The sequence below is a fragment of the Apteryx mantelli genome, chromosome 1 (assembly GCF_036417845.1).
Source record: "Apteryx mantelli isolate bAptMan1 chromosome 1, bAptMan1.hap1, whole genome shotgun sequence".
NCBI classification, from domain to species: Eukaryota; Metazoa; Chordata; class Aves; order Apterygiformes; family Apterygidae; genus Apteryx; species Apteryx mantelli.
Genome location: NC_089978.1, coordinates 56,768,437 through 56,792,649, shown reverse-complemented (window position 1 = coordinate 56,792,649; position 24,213 = coordinate 56,768,437). Strand labels below are relative to the sequence as shown.

General features: G+C 35.7%; 1 protein-coding gene across 12 annotated transcripts in view; it reads right to left on the bottom strand.

Moving 5' to 3' along the window:
- The window catches only part of GPC5 (glypican 5), a 727,382-nt gene that overhangs the window by 587,297 nt on the left and 115,872 nt on the right, over window positions 1–24,213 (bottom strand). For all 12 annotated transcript variants that reach the window (XM_067293223.1, XM_067293233.1, XM_067293241.1 and 9 more), the window contains exon 3: window positions 7,065–7,759. In XM_067293223.1, the coding sequence (XP_067149324.1) occupies window positions 7,065–7,759 (695 nt within the window). The remainder of the gene's footprint in view (window positions 1–7,064; window positions 7,760–24,213) is intronic.

The following is a 24,213-nucleotide window of genomic DNA, read 5'->3' as shown; positions in this document are numbered from 1 at the left end:
AAGACTGAATTGTTTTAATAGAAGTGCTAGTTTTTTTCTTCCTTTCTTCTGTTTTCCTGAATTTTCTATTTTAGATGGAGAACTCCCAAGTTTTTCAAGAAAAGTCAGGGACAGGCATTATAAATACTGCTTGGAAGTACAGTCTAATATTTTCCTCATAGAAAAAAACACTGAAATTAAAAATCGTATATCCCTTATTATTTTTCAAATCAAAAAACATTTTTGATAAACACTACAGTGTGTATTCTTCTGGGCACCAGATATAGAAGTCCACTTCTATATCTGTCAGATCAGCAACTGATCTGAATACAACTACATGTGATAGGAATAACTATGTTTTTAAGTGCTCAATTTCAGATCTCTTTCATGACCTGATTTATCCAAAAGATTTATAATCAGCATTTTCTAATATTAAAATTTCTTTAAAACAGAATGACAAAGACTTTTTTTTAAGATTAGTTCAAATAGCTTGTGAATTCACTTCACATGACTGACTAATCCACTTGAAAGTGAGTAACCAAAAAGCAGTAGTTATGAAGCAGTAATTTATAGGCATATAATCATGTAAGGAAACGAAAAGATTTTAGACACTACGGCACTGGTTCACAGGATACTTTCTTCAAAGGATGGTGATCTCTAAAACCTCTTTAGGTGCCTCAACCCATAATGCTATGGAAGTTGCTAAATATCATGGCATGGCACTCTACAATTAGAAATACTGCCAGTCTGGCCTTTTGTTGACAATCAAATGTACTCCTTCTTCAAAATAAAAATGCAATTCTTCCATAGCTTGCAGGTATACGAAGTATTTGGGATAAAATAATATGTTTTTCATCACCTTCTTTCCATATCTCTTTCAGTGTGGAGAATTACTTGGTTTAATGGACTTCTATTGCACTTCCCTTTCTGGAACGGCATGGAATATATATAAGGGTTGTGTGATTTTAAGCTAGAGAAGCCCCAATAAAAAGTAACTGCATAAAAGAGATCCTGAAAGGAGTAAACAAAATTACAGAATATTCTATTCAGAACATTATCTCTGTGTGAATATTGTGTATTATTTATGACCCTTCATGGAAATGTTAAATTTTACATGTCATTGTATTACAGCAATTCGAACTATTAAGTGTTTATAGCTAGTCCTTTCAAGCAAAAATAATCAATAAGGAAATAAGGCTTTAAATATAGCCCATTAACTCCTCCTCACTGCTAGCATTCTACAGCACAAGAAAGATTTTGTGTTTTTTTTCAAATATTAATGACAGTGAAGAAAAAGAGCAAGACAAAATTATCTTTCCATACAGTATAATTATGCATATTTTTATAGAAGATGCACAGCTTAGATCTTCTTTCAGGATTAAGCTAAGATCAGTGAAAGCACTTGAGATCTTCCAGAAATTGGCATTTTCAGTATCTCCAACTGTTTGGAAAACTGATTTCATTAAAATGAGCATGAATTAGAACATAATTAAGACAGTGTTTTTGAACATCCCATTCCAAATTATTGCATGAGTATATGAGCTACAAAAATTCATAAAGTAATAAAATTCATCACTTTTAACAAAATTAGGAAATGCCAGAATTTGTCTGAGATTTATCTGATCTTTTTTGTTGTGTTTCTGATTCCAGTATGTTTATAGACATACATAGCTTTTAATATCGTGGTCACATACTCCTTTTTCATCCAGATCCCCAAATCGTCAGTGCCCAGAATATACAATGAGCAACTAATCAATATTCCTTTTCATCTCTTTTATTCAGTATTAATCGCAAACACCATTGATCTTCCGGGATTCGAGAACAATAGTTTCATGCAAAGTCTGGAGGAAAGATTTTAATTACAAAACCTTCTGCCTTGCTCTTTCCCTTCTTTCCTGCTCCCTTCCCTGTTTTCCTTCAGCTCCTGCCTGGGGCCTGTCTCACCTCCACTCATGTCCTCCCCTCCAGGCCTCTCAATGTCACATTGCTCAATGCACGGCAAGTCTTCACACACCGAAAACACACAACTAAGAGAGGCTCCTTCCAAGCAGCTGCCTGACCCAGTGTCCCATTCACACCAGGATGCAGCGGTCGCACCAGGAAAGGGGTGGACACATGCAGCTGAAGGGTCCCAGAGCAGGACTGGGGCAACCCCGGCCCAGATGAGTGTAAGCCGTCGCCACAGGAGTTTGCCCTGCCAGGGCATGGGACCCTGCCATTCACCCATGCTTAAAGGGAACAAAAAAATACTCTTACACTGGGATTGTAGGGTTCATCCATACCAGAGCTTTATAAAATCTTGCTAAAATCTTTCCTTGTCCTTCTGTCTTATTACCGTCAAGCAGTGGCAGCACGACACAATGGAGGTAATAGGTAAGAATTTATTACAACTTGTCAAAAGTTACCCTATTTGTTTTTTTTTCAAATGTGTTACAACGTTCTTGTGCATTCATTAGCCTGCATAGTAGCCCTCGGTGGAGAGTTTTCTTGCTCTATGAAGCTCGGAGAGATGGGCATGTGGTAACACAGGCTGAGCACAAAGAGAGGCAAAGGACAGAGTTACAAGGTCCTTTACAAAGTAATGGGCATTTTTACCTGTTATCCAATGCATATCAATTACATAATCTGATCTTTTTTGGATTAAATAAATTATCAAAACCTTATACTGTTCTTGTTTTGTACAGTGCTGTTCTCTTAAGGCTCTGTTGTATTAAGATGAATGAGCACACACACAGAAGTCTGCTAAAAACCCTTCTCTTTGGATTCCTAAAAAAAGCATCAGGCCTGCTACTGCACTGAGCACAGAAGACACATAAATGGACATATACAGAGCTCAGGAGCACAGAACAGAGCTGACATATATGTCAATATATACAGAGCTGGCATGTATGTCAATATATATATGTGAACATATATAGATATGTGAATAGTTGCACAACCCACATATCTCCAGGAGATTCTGCAGAATAGTGCAGAATAATGTCCTGGTATGGAGATGAGAACTGGTGCTACGCTTATCAGTCAGTCAATGGAGTCGTGGGAGGTAGGAATTAAAGGGGGTGAATCTGAAATAGGAAGAACAAAGGGAAAGAGAAATTGCAACTTGAGACAGTGTGGCACTGCTCTGTTGACCCAAGGAGCTAGGGTAAAGTGAACAAGTTGTAAGTTACTGGAAAAAGAGTCTTCTGCTGGGAAACCATGTTATGTAGGCATTGGTGGTCCTTCCACACGATACAGATCAGCCTAATGTGTTAATATATATTAAATTTGAATATAGATATCCCTACAACATATTAGACAAAATCCTTTAAGTATATTTATATATCCAAACATACATATTATTATAGAGAGACATACACAAATATATGTACCATTAAGAAGGATACACAGTTGACTCTTACGTGAACATTAGCATATGCATATTTCCATACATTTTAAGAATTTTTTTCTCTGTCTGCTTCTTTAAAACTCCAGTAAGTACTTACCATGATGAAATTCAGTTTTAAAACTGCAGAGATTGCTTAGTGCCTAAGCGAGCCATTATTTGCTGGCTTATAATCATCTCTTCTGTATCTGTTAGAATCACTGGTGCATTAATTGCTTATCAAAATTTGAAACAGTTCATGAGTCACTCTGAAGATAAAATAAAGAAATATTAATGAGCCAATTTCAACAGAATTCAGGTCCTCTTCTTCTAAAAGCTGAAGACTTGATTGCATGTCAGAATTAACTCTTGATATTGAATATCTTGGCAAATTTGAAATACACTCAAGACACACTCAGCAGATCATAACTGACCAACTAGATCACTATTTTTCAAGGGATTAATGCATCATTGTCTTATCTGACAGAATTACAGATCAAAGAGAAAAAAGATTGATCGGCTGTTACACAGAGATTATGTGAAAGATGCCATAGGGTTAATGAACAGTCTAAATACATAGGCCTGACCCAGATTCAGTGGAGAATGAAATTTTCATGTTAACTTTTACGGTTTAAAAGTGGTCTTAGAAGATCTTAACCCCTAAGCAGTATTGTAAACACTTGATCTTAAAACAAACATATTGGTTCCAAATATCACAGATAAAAAAAAATAGTGTTCTTTATATCTTTATTTTTAACTTAGAAAGCTATCCTCAAATCACATTTATGAAAATGAACATGATCATATTGAGTGACATTGTGTACAAGGTTAGAAAAAAAATTGCGTCTTTTTGTTATACAATCTAAAAAACTGGTGTTGAGGGAGGAGGAGAATAAAGGCAAAGAGTTTTCATGAATATCAAAATAAAGCATCAATCAAATAAATCTAAATCAATCTAAAGTTTTTATTAAGCTAAAATAATGGGGAGGGAAGTTTTCTTCACGCATTTAACTTTTTGTTAAAATTGAATGAAAGATACTATGTCAGCAAGTACAATTTTTTGTTTTGAAAACATCAAAATGAGAGACTGAGAGACTGTAAGCCTGGGGCAATGCCTGCACACTCTTCAAAATCCAAAAGTCTAGAACTTGGGAGGGGATCTCTTTTCACACCAAGTGACCCAGGATGAAACAGAAGGCCTTTCCTTGTGCCTTTACTTGCTTATCCTAGCTTGTTCCAGAAAACTGTAGGGGAAATGACCAAAAAAATGTGAGAAGGAAGAGGGAATATCTCTAAAAGGCAAATGTAGCTCTGGATCACTGTGACTGACCAATAAACACTGACAATGGAAGACGCCTCAGAAGAGATGGGCAAGTGCGAGGTGCCCGTGAAGCTCAGGAGTAAGGTAGGGTATGAATGACCTCAGCTGTTGCACAGAAAGCTGACTTTATCTCATCACAGAGGGGACCAGAGGGTGGTCTTTGTTTTAGATAAACAGCTATGTCAGTTGAGTGGATCAACTGGTGTAAATGTTGCTCCCTGAGTTCATCAGAAGAGAGTGAATGTCTCCCTGAGTAAGCCAGACCAGCATAGGGAAGTGTATACGTGGCTCAGCCCAACGCAGAGTATAAAAACTGAGCAACTAACTAAAGAATTTCGAAGAGAACAATGGGCTTGAGCTGGCTTCAACCCACATATTCCTTCCCGGTGACTGGGGATGCCCAGTGTCATGACGGTGAGCATATTATAGAGACTGGTAATGGGAATCACATTGGTATTGTGATTGAACTGTATATTGCAATTGCTATATTTAGCTCAGTGTATAAACTTGTACTGTGATTCCAGTATATTGCTGTATCACTCTGCTAAATCAAAAATCCCATATAACACCAAATATCTTCAGAGAATTAAATTCTGATATTAGACATAGGACCCTCCATGTGTGGAATATCTAAAAGAACCTGGTCAGAGACTACGGGACTCTGACAAACACATTAGGAACTGGACAGACATCTGTAAGACATCTTTGAGCCAAACTGTTAGTCAAAAAACTGTTTTAAAAAATCACATTTTTTCTCAGGAATGCTCAGAAGCAGGAGATTCTGGCTAAAGTAACTGACTGGTATAAAGCAGATGAAACAGGAATTTCATGGAAAGCGGCAATTTCCCTGACTGACTAAAAGCAGGAAGAAGACCTAATTTTAATGGACTATGGGTCTTAGCACAATAAGAAATGAAGAATCCCCTATTTATTATATTAGGTTGGGCTGTTTATCGTCAGAGGTCATAACAGGTGCTTACAGAAGCTCTTCCGGCTGCAGCTAGTTAAGTAAAGAGGAAGGTTGTGGTAGTTCTAGAAGTGTTGCTGGCACCTCCGGTAATGCCACACCACAGTGACACCCAGCCACAAATTGACCTGTGCACCCTACAAAAATAAAGGCATCTCCTTAGACCAAATATATCTGACCCAGCTTTAAGCACAGAATATGTCACTCTCAGTGAAGTCTGCATATAAGAATACAGAGAAAAACATACTTGCAAAACACATTGTGGTTTAAATATAACATAGGAAGAATTCAAATCTTGCTACTTACACAAGCTTCATAAATTTGTAGATACACTAGCTTTCTTTCTAATGCGTAGCTAAACAGCATGTGTATTTTCCCAAACTGTATCTAAAAATTCTTCACTTCATGCATTCACAGTTAAGATAGCTCTCACAAGACTTGCTTTTTCCCTGAAGTGTGCATAAGGAAAGATCTGCTTCATGTTGCAAATGAAATGTACAACACTTCCTCTGAAACCCACCAAATTATTCAAATAAGATACTGAAAGCTGCAGGTCCTTTAAAGCAGCCCGTTGGTATCAAAAAGGAGACTTGCCTATGATTTGTTATCTTTAGGTGCATATAAGATAACAATTAAATGATTAAACAATTTTCCTATGAGGAGTTCATGAAAATCAGACTTGTGTGCTCCTAAAAGTTATACCCAATATGTCATATAAGAAGTTTCCAATCTCTAAACTGATATTAATATTGAATTTGTGTATTAGACTTAGCACTCGCATTTACCTAAACCTCTGCCTACTATTCTGTTTTTAAAGAATATTTGTGGAACTAGTTTTTTAGCAGATAATTTACTTTTCTCTTGTTAATATTTTAAACTTCCAAACTTACTGACACATTCCACTGTTCACTGCTCTTATTCAGTAAAACTTAACAGTAGCAGCTCTAAAATTAAACTTTAAGCTATTCAGTGCATTTATTAAAAATGTTAACTTGTAAACAAAAAGGGTGAAGGAGCAGAAGTCTCCACTGGTTTGTGCAACAAAATTTTCGCTCATTGAAATTTTGAAAAAGCTGTGGTTTCATGTGAAATAGGAAACATTTTTCAATGTTACTTCAAATGTTTAGATGATTCACATAAAAAATTTACACACATGAAAAATAGCTTTTCATTTTGAAAAGTCTTCTCTGCAAATGCTACCAAAATGTTGACTCCCCACTTGTTAAACTTGTGAATAGAATATGAAAAATTAGCAATTTATATGCATGCTTAAAATAAAAAATGACTGTGCTGGAGAAATACATTGCCAAATGCAGCTGAACACAAGTGTGTTCATCAGCATAGACATGGCCAAACAATTAGTATTAGTTATCATTGTTACTTTTCTAGTGTTATATATTTGTACCGAGCATGAATTAAAAATAGCTTCTTACCTGCTCAGATAATTCCGGTCCGTTGATATGGGCTTGTACGAGGGCGTCATTAACAAGCGAATGAAAGTTTAAAAGCACATGCTCAATGTCGTATGTCCCATGCATGGCACTTGAGAGCTCCTCCAGGGACTGAATATATCCCTGCCAGTGAAGATCGACTTCTGCCATGTTAGCCAAGCAGCCTCGAACAACGTTGAGGCAGTAGCCCATACACGGCTTACTCAAAGTCAGCCCTTGGCAATGGGGGCAGTACTGCATCCGTAATAAGGCTCTGCTGCAGTCTTTGGAGAAATGCAGATGATCCGTTGTATTGATCACTTCGATCCCCAAATTCAGAGCTTGCAAGAAAGTCCGGCTGGGCAAAAGGGATCTTCCCATTTGTCTTGCCACTATTTTGGGAACGTTACCAAAGGGCCTGATATCTCTTGTTGCCATTCGCAGGCACTCGGCATACTCCAGTGAAACATCCCTCAGACCGGGGTTAATCATGTGGCTATAGACTACTGGGAACAGGGTGTCAAAAAATCTGTTGACAAAGTCCTCTGTGCTAATGTCTGTGCCAAATATGAAAAGCCCAATATCAGTGAAAAACTCCTGAACGTGTGTAGCAGCCTCAACAGCCATGTTTCTATGTGTGTTGCAGAAAAGTGTGCTTGTGTAATTCTCAGCCAGTTTGATAAGCATTTCAAAGGTTTCTGTAATAAAAAGAAGTTCATTATTTTTAAGATTAAAACCATTGGAAATGAGGGTAAGAATTTAAACCAATCATATAAGGATATCTTACATTTATCCTGAATGCTTTTTTGCAAGGATTATTACTTAAAATTCATGAAGTGATAAACTAGTCACAAACTGCAACAACTGTCTGTCTTATGCAGGCAATATCTAACACCTTACAAGTTATGTTACAAGACAATTAATAATCTGTGTATTTTCTTGTCAATATAAAAGGAAATGGATTGTATGCTATTAAGTTACAAAATACAACAAATACTTACTGTACCTGTTTGTAGCTGTACCTGTATATACATATACACATACACATTAGCTCTCATCTCTTAACTCATTTTGCAGCTCATAATAAAAAGTGAAATGCTCTTAGTCACTCTACTTCAAGTCACTCCTTTTCTCTCTTACCACCTTAAATGGATGGGTAAAAATGACATTAAACAATTGAAACAACTCTTCTGTTTCATTAAAACTGAACTTTTAAAGAGCAGTTTGTCTTCTTGTCTTCCAAAGGAAGGAGATGTATTAAACACAGGTGGGAACTTGCTTTTAAATGATGCTGGTTAGTCTGGCAATTGCTATGGCCAAAATGATGGGGACTTGCAGAACTGCTCTCATCAGGCACTGTGCTCGGATACACCCTCTCCAAGCCTCAATATCTCAATTACCTGTAAAGACTGAATGGATAGGCTTACATGTAGTTTTATGTGTCAGGCAATGTTTAAGCAATGCTCAAGTACACTGAGTAGCTTTTATCATGATTTTAAATATACTGGAGAAGTATTCTGTTCTGACTTGAACTGTTATTTACAGGTAAGACAAAATGCTGGTGTTCAAAACAGAACAAAAATCTCTGCATTGAAGTATTTCCTAGATCTGCCTGAGAAGCTTGCACACCAGGGAAGACAAATGAGCAATATATAGATCAAAAGGAATTGACAGTGAAAATGCATAGAAATAAATTTTAAACATATTAACACATTTTATTCACTGGACAACTATGACTTGGTAACTTTCTTTTATTCATTCAATTCTACATAAAAACAAAAAGAAGGCAACTTAATACTTTTGGTGTCCTGAATATTTTTGCAGGTCCTCATTTATTTATTTTTCACATTTGTTTTTTAAATGGGACTCTAACAATAACGTAAAGGAAAGCCTGAAGCAGTCAATATTGTCCAAACATCATTGGTAAAAACAGGAAGAATCAAATTGTGTTAATCTATGTCAACCAATTATTGAAGCAATTTGAAGTCAGATATTAACTCACTAACTGAAAGGAATAGTGGAACACTTGGAACTATTTTCATCTAATGGCCAAGACTGACAACCACATCTTTAATATATATCTATGCATAAGAATAGATGTCTTATATTGTGCTAAAAAGCTTGTTAAGGTCAGTGAAATGATTCTCACTGACTTTGGTCAGTTTGAAGTTGCACTTTTGTAAAGAGAAAAGATCACAAAGACACATTAAACTCATACCTTCTTTGCCTTGCTTCCTCCAATAAAATTGAGACACCTGCTTATAATTCAGAGTGAGATTATGTCACTGCCTCTATTCCTCTATTATCTATTAACTCTTAGTTTCATATTTCACATCACCCTGAAGGCTGTGGAAGGACTTTTCTACTTTTCTCTTTTTCATTCTCCTATTATTCACATAAATAAGAAAAAAAAAGTCTGTTGACTGCTTACAGCAAAGAGAAGGGAAGTGCAATCAGTCTGACTTTCTTTTCATTTATTCTGGTAGATACAAATGCAAACCACTCTTAAAATGAATTTCACTACAGCATTCATATGTGCTCAGTACCATAGTGATTCAGCAAAGGATTTGACTTGCTTCAAAAGCCAGACTCCTAAAGTTAGGATTCTGCATGGAACTAGGCTCCCATCTTCCTCAAGAGAGACCTAACCAATACCGTAAAAGGTGCTCAGTTTATCCTATAAGTTGACATGTAGACATGCCAGCGGACAAGCTCTGTAGGCTACAACTGCCTGCATTAACTGGGTGCTCTGTCAGTTGTCTGAAACTCAGCACCTCATGCCGTTTGAGATGCCTCCTCAGATCTGAGCCATCTGCGCAGCATCCCATGTTTGCAGGTGTGCAGATGTGTACAGGAGACCCATGTCCTTCTGGAGCTGCAGATGAGACAGCACATATCTGATTGCCCAAGACGCCCACATTAAGGCACATTAACTGGGCTGAGATCTCCACTGGCTGAAATGGCAATTTGGACACTAGGTCACATGTAGGCACCCACATGTGGACAGCTAAAATTCAGCTTTTAATATCCTACTGTAAATTATGTGTCTCATTTTTATTAGAGGAAACAAGGAATGCAAAGAAACTACAGTCTGCTGTAGGGGCTTGATCTAGTTGCCTAAACAGTGTTTAGTACCATTTAAGACGCTATTTAGCTGCCTGTCCAGAAGGGAATGGGTATCCTGCAGGACCTGTGTCATATCTGCCAGCTTCATGTGGATGTTTTGCATTGCAAATGGTACTAGATGACTGTGTTTAGACAACTGAATTAAATCCTAGATATGCACACTTATCACTGACTAAAGAACCCTTCATTTAAAAGCTTGGAGCAGCCAGAATAACAAAGACAAAAAAAAAAAAGCTAAATTGATTCTTGTATTAGATGGTTTAAAATAATAAAGTGTGAAGAATATTAAAGCCTTGTAGGAAAGTGATTATTTTTAAAATTGTAGATTCAGTCCTTTACATGGAATTTTGCCAATGCTTCAGATGAAATTTATTAAAGTAGGCAATGTTAGTAAAATAATGATAATCTCTTTAGAATGACATGAATAGGAGGTTTATGACCCCTTACAATTTTTTATTATTACTTTTTCATAGATAATAACAATAAAGTATGTGATCTAAAATTCTGTTACAATCCATGGCTGCAGTATCCTATTACCAGGAGTACAAATATTAGATGAAAGAATAAATCATGCTGCACATGGATAATCAATAGATTTTACAATGGAGACTAAACAGTAAGAAAGCGTCAAGATTGAATTACATTGCTGGTGCCCCAGCAACCCACAGATGAATGAGTACAATAATCCACTGCATGATTTATTGACTATTTGTGCTTTTCTAAACAGCATATGATAATATTGGCCACTTGTGCCTGTAATTCTGTGTCATGCTGTTTAATTGTCAATTTAGGATTTTTTACAAAATCTAATTTGCTAATCAGTTTTATTCTACTGGCACCTTTGTTGCTAATTCTACCAAAGCTATTTTAGAGATTTGTTTTGCCCTCAGACAGCTTGAGGAATGACAGGCAGAAAAGCAGACCTATGTTTACTTGGAATATTAAACAGCTCCTGTGGACATCTTACAAAAGCAATCTATGTCATTTACACCACTTTCAGAGACTTCAATGACAAATCAATGACAAATAAGCTGGTTCAATACTGTGAGCATATCATAGATTTAACAGTGGGTTTCTGTATCTTATAAGGCTACAGGCCCTGACTAACATCACCAATTTAAATTATTCAACTGCATAAAATAAATCGTGAGTTTTCAATCAGTATGAATCCAGTACATACCAAAGACATTTAAAATACAACAAAGATGAGCCAGACAAGCTCTTTTTATTGTTTTAAATGGTCACTTGTTTTTTAACTGATTTTTTAATTTGCATGCACACAGGTGCTCAGTGCCTCTTATGTCCATCTTTTATGAGATTTGTGCGGTAAGAAATATACAGAATCCTAGGGATATCTTTTGCAGCACTACTGTGGGTAAAGACAAGTGTTTATCATCAGTGACATGTCAACATTATTTTTCTTTGGCTGTACTTAAAATTATGATTTGCACACTCCTAAGTCAAAAATCAGAGCTGTCAACATATTAACTGATTTTTTTTTAAAGAACAGTAATATCTTTCTTCTTGTTTTTGCTAAGAAGCATCAAAAAAGTCTAGAAAAAATATATACGAGCACTTCTTTATTACACATTGCATTTACTCAGCTGATTCTTCATATCAGTCCTTTTTTTGTTGATAACAGTAAATTTAACATAGTGATCACAAAGCGATGTAAAATAACTATCAGGATATTGTTTTTAAAGAATTGCAATCTTTCATTTACTTCCTTTGCTGAGAGCCATGGATCATTCTAAAGTTATATAGATACCATAATATAGTTATCAGTCCAGTGGTTTATTGGCTTTAAAAGTGGATACGTAACTATGCACATGCCTTGTTTGCAGTAACAACTTACAAAGAGCGCATAAAGACATCTCTGTTTTTATTCCTGGATACTAATCAAATTTGAGGGAAATCTTATACTGAGTAAAATGGAATTTGGATTGGATTTTAAACCAGTCCTGGAATTCTTCTCCTTAATAGTTCTGGGGAAGTATCTTTCTAATATAGCTTATCTTTCTAATATATTTCTAATTAATCTTAGAGAGTTAATTTAAAACAAATTTCTATGGAATCATATTATTACAAAATTGACCGAGTTTTCTGAAGTTTACCCTTTCTTCCCACAGATAAATGTTCTGTAGAAACTACTACATGAGAAGATGTATGGTGTAAATTAACTCATTAACTATTATTAACTTTTGAAACATTTATACTACTTACCACAAAGATAGTCTAATATATTAAAATTACAGTATTACTAGTGGGCCAACAAGTTGCAAAGTCTTATAATTCAGTAGCAATTCAACAGCCTGTATTATGTATAATGAATTAATTCACAATTAGTCAGACTAAGATATAGAACTTCAATAAATTATAACCAGACAGCTTAAAATCCTTCCTGGAAAAAAGAACATATTTCACAAGAACACTTCACACTCCACAGTGAATCCAGAAATGACCAGTCAGAGTTACCAAAGGTATCAGCCCATAAGAAACAACAAACCAAATGACTAAATTCAAGGAAAAACAGAAAAAAACTAAATAATATTAGGAATTAAATTCCGATTTGAAAAATCCTACAGAACTGTACTAGGCTGGCCTTTGCCTGTTGCCAGTTGCTGTTACTGTTCGAAGATCTAATATGTTTTCCTCCTGTTTATGGGCAGCCCAAATAATCCTGAAGTGTCAAACTCTCTCCTAAAGATTTATAGTCCAATCAAGTGTTTCTTGCATATGCAGAATCCTACTGTAGTCAAAGGGAATTTTTAAAGTACAAGTCTCAGGTCAAGTTTACAGCCTAGAAAACAAAAGTCATTCCAAAATTGCAAAAATTGCTAAAATAAATCAGTCTATCCAGTTTTCTCTCTTTATTTAAAATACATACAATAGAGAAATATGTACAGGTGGGAAACTTGGGATGCACAAAGTAGTACAGAGTACCAGATAGCCTGTAAAATCCCCCGATCATTTATCATAGCAGCAAAAATGAGCTGGAAGAATAAAGTCTCTGAGACATATAAATGAATTATAAGTGATGAACTCACTAGGGCATCGTCTGTGAAGGGTATATGGGAGACAGATCTAAACGATAAGTGCCAGCAGAAAATATTTGAGGCTCACTGAAACTACTCCTCATTAACAAGTATTTCAAATTAATCCACCTCACAGATTAATTGATTATACAGTCACCATTGAAGACAATAGGTAGAACAGACTAAAACTGTAGCCCTGTGGCCCAACCAGTTTTGTGTTGCCAAGTGCTAGGGATATGCCTCAGGATTTACAGCCATAATTACTCATAACTGACTTCAGAATTTGTCAGGTCTTGTCTGGACTTGTCTGTTCCTGAATTTATGTTAGCTTGATTTTAGTTCTATTTAATTCCAGTATTATTTAAGAAACTAGCTTTAGGACCATTGCCTAGCTTGTCCTGTCTCCAATGGCAAATTACCCATTTTCAGGAGTTTTTTACTTATTTTGTGATTTTCAGTTTGTTTTAGTCATATTATTATGTAACTTTTTTTAAGCTTTTATTTAGCTTTGTGTACTATTGTGGCTCCAGCCCTCAAAAAACACAATACGGAGGACCCTCAGGTGTAATGAAGCCCATCGACCAAGAGGAGAGGTAAGAGTGTATCCCATTAACAAATACATGACTGATATATATATAAAATTAACCCCAAGAGGGCCCAAGATGATCCTCCACCATCAGCATCATACTGCTCCCAGTGAAGAACTCAGGGTGCAGATGATTCATCATGCAAGCGCACAGGAACAATAAGACACTAGGAAGTTGGTGCATGCCAGTTTTTGTTGTAATATTAACGGGAATTAGCAATTATCAGGTAATTTGGGCTATAAGCATTAGTGTCACTGTAATTAGGCTAAAAATAACTTTTTCACTTTGATTAGGCTGTTAAATATTAATCACACAAACAGTAAATTCTCTTGAATCCATATATAAGGTGTGTTCCTCTTTGTACCCATACTAAAATTGAATGAACTCATAACTCATTCCTGCTTAAACTAGAATTTTTTTTAAAAAAAATCATATAACTTTTATTTGAAAATTTAATATGCTGGAGAATCTAAAAATAGCTTTGGCTAGTAGTTTCACCTGTTAACTGCTTTCACTGTTAAAGGAGCGTTTTTAATCTGAATGTGACTATTACCGCTTTTCAGTCATTACGGTGAGATTTACATGTCCTAATTCAGACTTCTGAAAGTCAAAAACCTAAATCAGGTCTGATCACCTGCATCCTAGCAGAAGGTAAGGCAAATGAATTTTCCTCTGAAGAGGTCTGTTCTCCTCCATTCACAATAAATGGAGAGCTTTAGCATGCCTAGCTCAAACTCACATGTCACAAAGTCAGGTGAGATGAATTCCACTCATGATTGCACTGCATCTTTTCACTAGTCTGAATCAATAACCATATTTCTCATTCTTATTTCATAATCTACTTAGTATTATCTCTGACAGTTAACCTTTTCTTAGTAACCTAGACTAAGACAGCTATTTCACCATGCAGAATTTGTTTTCCAAACAAACAAATTAATTTTTCTATTTCCTCTCCATCTGCCTATTTGTATATTCAACAACAGACCCACTACTGCAACAGGATTCATGTTCAGCTGATCTGGCACTATGAACTCCCCAGTCCTATATTTATTTATTTTTTTAATGTTGGAATAAGATTATCTTTTTCTAGTTCTCCAGAACTTTTTTTAACTTGGTGAAAATCATCACCAATGGTTCAGAAAATTCAGGCATTTCTTTTTCAACCCTTCAGTGAAACTTATTCATCACTGTTGATTTTAAAACATGTAGGCTTAGAAAACGCTATTTAACATGCTTGTAATTTGTAACTGGATTTTGAAGTAATTAATCAAACCTTAATAAATCATATTTTCATATTGAATGACAGTATCATACGGTTACTATTTTATCTAGTTAAAGTCAGTGATTCCACTTCTTTTCCAAGCCAGTTTTTGGGTTTTTTTCTTTCATCTTTGTTGTTTTCCTTTCGATAGTGATGGCTGTGGAAGCATGGATCTTGCCATTTTTGGAAACAACAAGAACAGATAGGTTTTGTATGGTGCCAGGGCCACGAACAACCAGCAGTATTTTCTTAAACTCTTCTGAATTATCACTTATATTCTTCTACTTAAATTCTGCCCCACAAGAATGGGGAATAGTATTTATATTTAGGTAGGTAAGAATTTTTTCTCATGTCATATCTTGATTGATTTTGTTCCCACCACCTAGTTTTCATTTTTATTATTTGCTAACTTTGCCAGACTGTTTTCTAGAAGATTTTTCTGATGATAGGAAGGCCATCCATACCTTTTGAACCATTTTCCAATTTCAGTGTGGGCTTCTTCTCCACAGAAACAAACCCCTCTATTTTACACCACTTCCTTAGCCAATAGTTTACTTTCAATATTATAATTATTTTTTTGTCTGACTTCATTTTCAGTAGAGGAAGAATTTTTATGTCCACCCAGTTCTCCTTCTTTCACATATCCTTCCAGGAAGTTGTTTGTAAGCTGTGAGGTATTTCATGATCATTTCTGAAGTTTCCACAAAGTAAATCTGTGCATAACTGGAAGCATTTAGGTTTCTCACATTCCTTCTGAAATTCTCTTTCATAGTGGTATCCTGTCTGTCTGTGCTCATACACTTACAGCTCTACCAAAACCTTTTTTTTCCTCTTGGATTCTGCTTAGCTTCTCTCTGATTTCATATTACTCTCTTTACTACATAGGCAAATCTTTTGTGAGCAAAATGTTTCTAAATTCTGTATATATCATGTATTACCATGGAGTGAAATATGCTTGGAGTAGCAAGCAGAACACTCCAGGAAATCACATATCTGACCTCCTTTTTTATCTGAACTGTTCCTGATAACTTGCTTATACTTGCATGTTTGCATTTCACAAAACAAGAAGAAAAGAAATTGAACCTCCAATAGCAACTCGCCAAAATCTGGCAATGCACCAGCTAAATGATCAGCTAAATACCATGCCTATATATTTTACATTATTTTATCATGAAAAAGTACCCCAGGCAATTTTTTCCTCTGGGTCCGAAGATTAAATATAACTTATTGAAAAATTTCAGTATAGAAAAATAGCTCCTAAGAAAACTAAAATATTTATCAACATCTTATTACTTTTACTAACACAACTGAAACTAACAGACAAAGCTGTTTTTTTAAATGCAATGAATTCATGAAGGAATTATGGTAACAAAGTTTAAAATGTTACTTCAGCTTTCTTTAAAAATGACATCACATAATGAAGTTGTTTGAAAATCTCTAGACATAAAATGTTGTGCATCATTTACAAAAGATTGTTAAATTGATAATGATTTATGATATCCATTTTTACACATTTGCCATAACAAATAGAGAAAGCAGGTTATCTCACATGTATAAGGAGGGCGTTTTTTGAAAAAGAAACTTGGAATGTAGAGCAAGATGATGTTGAGATAGCAAGGTCATAAAATGAATGAATTAGTGGGATAAAATTAATCTTACATAACTTTAGACATCTATATGCGAGTTAGTCACCCGAAGCTCCCTTTAAGTGAAGGGAGAGAAATAAGCTCTTCTGAGGTGTGATTCATCTGTCTGACTTTAGATGTCTACTTTTGGTTGAGATGAATTGTTCTCTGGAAGTGCCTGTTCTTCTCCCTTGACTATAAAGGGATGTTAGAATGAATAGCTCAGATGTAGGCATCTACATTTAGTCAGGGTGAATCTCTAAGATTTTTATAAGGAATAGGTATTAAGAAAAAGCATCATTAAACATAATATGATACTGTGATTTATATGAATAAAGAGCCAAGATGATCATGCTTTTACAAAATATTCTTAATGGTAGATAAAATGACAAATGTCTGATATATTTATGCAAACCTTCTTTCCTTCTGCACGGCTGGGAATGTGTTTTTCTTAGAATGAAATAAAGTATATCCTTGGTTTCTAGAGGATTGCAGGAGCATCATGACTTTACATGATAGCCTTTTAAAAAGTAATCATCAGGGAATCACAGAGGAATCACACATGAAAAAGAAAAAAGAACAACCTTAGGAAGATTACCATAAAGTTATGATCATTAACATCAAATGAAGATTGGCCTTTATGCTTGAAAGCTTAGAACCTGATTTTTCTCTCACTTATCCCAATTTTATGCTCAACTTCAGTCAACTGGCTTTTGATTTATACAGGTACAAGTTAAATGATAATCAGGTTCTATCAGATGCAACATTACAGATCGATATTTCTTGCACATCAAACAAGTAAATATATTCATTTTGTATCACTGGAAATTTATTTTGATAGCTTTCCTTTTAAGTATGAATTCCTGCATCTGAAAGGCTGAGGAATTCCACAAGATAATACTAACAATTGTCACATTAGCCAATCAAAGAAATCTGAGGAGTTTTGTTACTTAAGATATGACCAGATGTCATGGATTTCAAAGAGCCCCCAAAAGAGTTTGGTAAGAGATTAGATGCATTTATTATCTTTCATGTCACTTTATTTTTATTGAGAAAAAAGTGAGAAAGTAATTTATTGTTTAAAGCTTTCATGTTTTCCCTGGAAGATTTTAGAACAAGGAAGTTTAATTCTGGATCTGTATTATAATAACATGTTGACACTAGTCTTATGTTCCTATTTAACTATTGGATATAAAAAAGAAAAATTGTGTGCCCGTCTGCATGGCTCTGGTATAGACATTATTATGAGTGATATGTGCAAAATTCCGCATAATATAGATGATGGCAAAAGCATTCTGTTTTATGCCATATATTTCAATATCTACTTTACAGAATGCTGTAAACAGTAAGAAATGCATTTGAAGTATGCGCTTTCAAGTTTCAGACAGGTTAATAAATGCACTATTTCTAACTTGAAGAGATAGAAACTCTCAGGAGGTGGATAATCAGGAAGACATATATGCCCTTTCCCAATTACAAGAGAAAAATAGCACCTGTCGGCAAAAAGAAAAATAAAATCCTATTATCTACATTGGTTAGAAAAAGACATACAAAAAATCCAGTTTTACTATATAAATTTATCAGATTTAAGTGAAATTAAGAACATTTCAACACTAAAAAACTCTCAGGAAAGAGAAACTGCAGAAAGGCTTTTTTATCTCGTTCACACAGAAAATTTTGTGTAGCTGCTCTTCATGATAACAACTTAGGAGCAAATATTGATATGGATTTGAATAGTCCATTCTACTTTGACTTATCGTTTCTTACGAAGTATTACTCCTGATTTTAACAAAACTCATTTCTACACTAACTCACAATCTGTTCTTTAGAAACTAAACAGTACATTTTAAATGATCCATGGTTGCTAGTAGCTTTGGTATTTGCCTCTAGCTCTACTTTAAATTCACATACACTTTCGAATGTAGGCACAGCTGAGGACAAAAACAGATGAATCCCCTTCACTTGCATTGTTTGTTCCCTACTACTGACACTTTTGTATGTTTTTTTTGTGCAGTTATTCAGGCCTGCAACAGAAGCTCTTGAGGTGAAATGTAAAGTTCTGAATATGCTCCGTAATGTTGAAGCTATTTAAATGGAATGCCTTTTACCATGAAAAAAGGTAAAAACACACTACATAACATTCTATTGTAACGTTCCCACACAGTCTGCTAAGATTACTGAGCATACCTGCTCCCTATACCTTCTGTGGGAGCAAGGAGTGAGTTAAGACTCTACTGCATTTCCAAGCATCCTCTAACTCATGTCAGCTGGAATGGCCATGGCCAAGGGAAAATCCCCAGCCGACTTTTCAGACCAACTCTCTGGCACCAGAGAGCAAGGAGTCAAGATCTAGATTTCTGCACGCAGTCCATGTACGTGGTCAAGATGCAGTCTATTCTATGAAAATTTTGGAAGGCCTCCTCTTTAGTAGCAATCCTTTTTAGTAGCAATTTTCATGAGATTATCTCATGAATTATTATCTGATGTTTGGCAAAATGCTTTTTAATGCTGATTAAAGTTTAATTAGAGCTCATTTGATGGACCCAAGAACAACAGATGCTAAATTTAAATGTAAATCAATTCTGTTTACCAAGTGTGAATAATTATATAAAATATGGGTTTATGAAATTATTACATTGAGCTTTATATCTTAATGTTCCTTAACCTTCACCAAATTGTTTCCAAATATACAAAAGGTAATTTATCTTTTTTTTTAAATGCTACATCTTTTATATTTAGAGAGATCATCACTATAACAATACGTTATCTAATTTTACTATACAGATTTACTGGGGAAACTCAGACTTTCACCCTACGACTATTTGCAGATGCCCTGCTAAACCCTTGTTTCACAGCTCCTGCTGCAGCACTCTAAACTCATATATTCTCAAGGCATATCATGGTTTCCAGGAAGGACCTGGAGATAATAGTTGCTGGGAACGTGTGCCTCTTCCAAACGTCAGCCTCACAGTTATTTCCATCCCATCATGCGATTCTGCTCCATCATTCGATGTGACAAGGAGTATGCTTCTCTTGCATGATTCAAAACTGAGTGGTTTCCTGCCCACTTCCATTACAACTGTGTACCCCAGATTATGTAGCACTGGAATATCTCTCACTAAATAATGAAACTATATAGAAACACAGGGCTAGGAGAGATTTGAGATGTCCTCTAGTCCATCCTTTAAACCCAGGACAGTGTCAACTATGTCTACGATTGCATATTTTAATATGTTTGTCTAACCTATTCTTAAAAAAATGCACAATAATAGAGGGACCACAACTTCCAGGAAAATGGTTCCAGTGCTCCTCTATCCTCATAAGGAGGACAAATTATTTGCTTCTTCCTTCCTTCAGGTATTTCAGATGAGATCCTCCTCACCTGACTGTAGACATCTCCAAAGCCCAAATGCAGCTCCTAAGCAGATGTCTACACCTCAGCTAATCAGTAGAGAGGAAGGGGGATGATTCACTTGACCTAGTTAAGATGTCCACATGGAATAAGATGAATCATGCTGCTTTTCTCCTCTAATTATATTACCTCAGAGAAGATATGTAAAGTTAGGCGATGAATCCCACTCATGAAAACTGTTAAAATTTCCTTTCCCTCCTTTTTTAAAATGAACATTTCCACTCCCTTCAATTGTAAATAGGGTCCAATCTGCCTGTATGTAATCAAAGTTAATTTTAAGCACTTCCAAAGGGAAGTCTAAATTGCCTGAATTGTCTAAATTTTGCGCTTACATGAATATGGTATCTGTTCAGGGGTCCCAAATTCACATATAGCTCTACTGACTAGATAGTCCAAAAAGGTTTTTTAACCTATTTTGTAATAGAATGGCTTCTCTAACTCATGTTCACCTTGGTAAGCATTGAGGTCTCTACATCATTTCAACAGAAACACTACTGAGTCAGTCCTTCTCCAGTCTTAAACTCTGCAGTTGGTTATTTCTACCTAAATGTAGAATCTTCACAAGTCGTCACCAAATGGCATCCCATTATTTTGAATTCTCGTCTATTTTCCAGCCCGCACATTGGCCCTTATTGCCCTCTCTCACTTGGTGAGAATGCACTGATTATTTCATCATTCAACACAATAATGAACACTGTGACTGTATACTTACCCAAGAACTCCACCTGAAGTGCCTATTTTGACTGTGAACTCTGGCTAAATAATCAAATGCAAGTTTTCAAACAGTTTTGCATCTGGTTAGTGATAATTCAATCAATTACTACTTACTTATGAGAATAGTGTAAAAAGGCTTAGTGAAGACAAGTTACTTAACATATATGCTTCTTCCACACTCACAGTTTGTTTACCTGACATATAGAGAAATTAGAGCAGCTTGACCCAACTTGTCCTCAGTAAATATAGTTTCATTGTTATCTATCATCTTGATATGTACTTGTATGTGGCTTCTATGTATTTCAGCTTTTTCCCCCCAAGAACTGGAAGTAAACTCACCGGTCTAAAATGCTCCAGCTTCCCCCTTTTCTGTTTAACAAAAACAGCAGTCCTTTTCAGTCATTTGCTACCTCACATATCCAAAGACAACTACTAAAAGCACTTCAGAGAATGTAAAATGACAAAGACAGCAATCAGCCAAAGACATTGCAGACAACAGAAATAATTTGGAAATGAAGATCACAACTCTGCATAGAGGTCCTCCATCTATTCACAGTCTGATCAACATTGGTGATATCTAGGCTTGTGCAGAGGTAACTATTTCCAGGGGAACCTGGTAGGATATGTGAGAACATTTTGTTCTTGTCTACATTTCTGAATGACTCTGCCTCAGAATCTGATTTATACTATTATATTTCTAGAGTAACATATATTGTGACGTCAGGTATTACTACATATTTTGTCTCTGCAGTACCAAGTATAAGGCTCATAATGGTGACATCCAATTTATACTGTTTAATACATATATAATCTTGACTGTATGAATGCCAATACTAATGAAAACAGTGATGTTTACAAAATGATGACAATGCCAGACCCAAAACCCACAAGGAAGAGGGGAGCAAAAGATCATGTTGCCCTATCAAACAAGCATACAGGGTGGTGATTCATCTCAGCTACCACCTCAGCTAAATATCATATTATCTCTTTTTTAACAGTAAAAAGTAATAGGGACTTTTAAGGCATGATTCATCTGACCTATTTTAGATGCTTACAAAGAGATGAATCATGCCAAAAAAGCGTCTCTCTCATTTCATTTACTATAAAGGGAGATGATGGTGACTAGCTCAGCAATCTACTCTTTTATTCCAATCATTAGTTTTGCTGTTTCACCTGTAGAGCTTGGTTACCTTAGTTACATATTTATCTTTAATGTCTGTATTATTGACCTGTAATATCTGTACCTGAATTTGCACTGTAGTATATGAGATTGAACTCTGTCTCCTCCAGAGAGTTATTTGTCCAGAGATTATTCCCTTGTAATTATATCTGCTTTTAAAATGTTATATTCATCTAACTTCAACTGCATCAATGCAATGTGAGGTAACGTAGAAAAAATTTCTGATGATATGAATGAACTCTTAGAGAAAACATATAGCCTGTGTAGGAGCCGAACAATATACATCAGAAAATTGGAACTGATGTTCCACTTCTTTATTTTATCTACAGTCAGTTTAATGTTGGCCAAATAGCCACACAAATCTGTGTGCATCTCCTTCTATAAATAAATATTTTACATACGCAGGCTTGTATACCTGAAACACCTACATGCTATTCCTTTACCTAAGGAGGCAATAGTGAAAAAAATGTAGTGAACTAATTTTTTTTAACCTTTCATTTGTGTCTCTTTCAAACTATAGTGATTCTGTGTTAGTAACTGAAAAATAACAAATAAAAAGGAGTGTAAGAAAGACATAATGGAGGCTATTTTTTGCCTTTGTAGATGCATGAATTTCAACGTCTTTTGAATATCAGTGACTCAATCAGGAGAGAATCCCATATTTTCAACCACTCTTCATACATAAAATGAGTCTTCAAAATGTAGTCTCTTTTTTCAAAATCTATCTTCTATGCACTCTCACCTCTGAGTATGACTGTCTTCCAGAACAACACCACAAAATGCACATGTATTAATTACATAATCTAAATGTCAATACATGAATGCAATAATATGATCAAGAAATGACTGAGCCAGAATCCAGAAAGGATCACACGCTGGAATTAGTTGCAAAAGATGCGTGCAGAATCTCTCTCCTTGAAAAAAACTCTATTTTCTGAGACACTGAAGAAAGGCAAAGTATTTGTATGATTCAATTAGACTTCACTATAAGCATTTAACACACTCATAAAGCTACCCACTAATAATGGATAACAAGATCACTGAAGAAAATAGGTCTAAGGAAAGAATTTGACCACTGGAGCCATAACTAATAGCTTACTCCCAGGCTCTCTTGTTGGCTCACTTCTACTAGCTCTTTCCAAGACAACCTGTGTGGTTCTACAGATAGGTCATTACAGAGACCAATCCTAAAACTGAGCATGCATGAAACTGCACAAATTTTGGCTCCCTCTACAGTCTTCCAATATTGTTCCAGGAAGCTCTCCATCTCCTATATCCTTCTGACACACCCCTGGGTACATAGCATATAACCTTAGCTTCATGGCATTAAGAACAAAATTTTGGTGGGCATCCTTCACATTATTTCAGGCTAAAACAAAGCATTAAAAAGCATTAAAAAGTATTTAAAAAGTATCAAGAGCAGACACAGAACCAAATGCCATGTGATAAGGATGTGGCCAGTCTGCTATAGAAGGAGCTAGCCCAAAGAGATGTGGACATGAGCCATACTGTATTATTTGGCCTACAGACTGATATTGCCTCCCTAGGCCTCTACAGTTAGTAATGCCGATATAGCTAATATATCCAGTTCTGGTCAACCTTCCTTCTGTAATTTGGGCAATAGTGTGGTGATGCTCTGTCCCCTTTTTGCTCCTTTCCTCTCACTTTTAAGTTTTCTGCTTTGTTCCAGAACCACCGATGGGGCTCCCTTACCCTCTGTGATTGGAGATCAAAGATGTAAAGAGGTACAGGGTGAAAAATAATAAAGGTTGTGTGTTCTCTACCAGTCATTAAGAGCGGCAAGTCTATTCTCCACTTAATTTAGCAGATGTCTTTTAACTCATTGCCAAGTACAGTTTCTCAAGGACAAGATCACATATTAAGCTATTTCCTGAACTGGGCACTTTTCTAGCAGAGACAAAACGGACATGACCGCAACTCTTCTCCAGAATGTAGTCCACAGAGAACAAGGGGGGGGGGGGGAAAGAAAACTAAACCCACTAATCTGCTGTGACTATCCAAGAACAGGAACATTCCATTTCAGTTCCAATGGTATGTTTCTTATATGAAGATCACATAAATTAGTCCTACTTTAATCTTAAGGTGTCAGTGATAATTGTAGCTCTTGAACACAGAATGTTACTTTGAACAAAGGACGCTCAAAAGATGTAAAAGCCCTCTCCATGCCATGTCTAGAAAACAACAAAAAAAA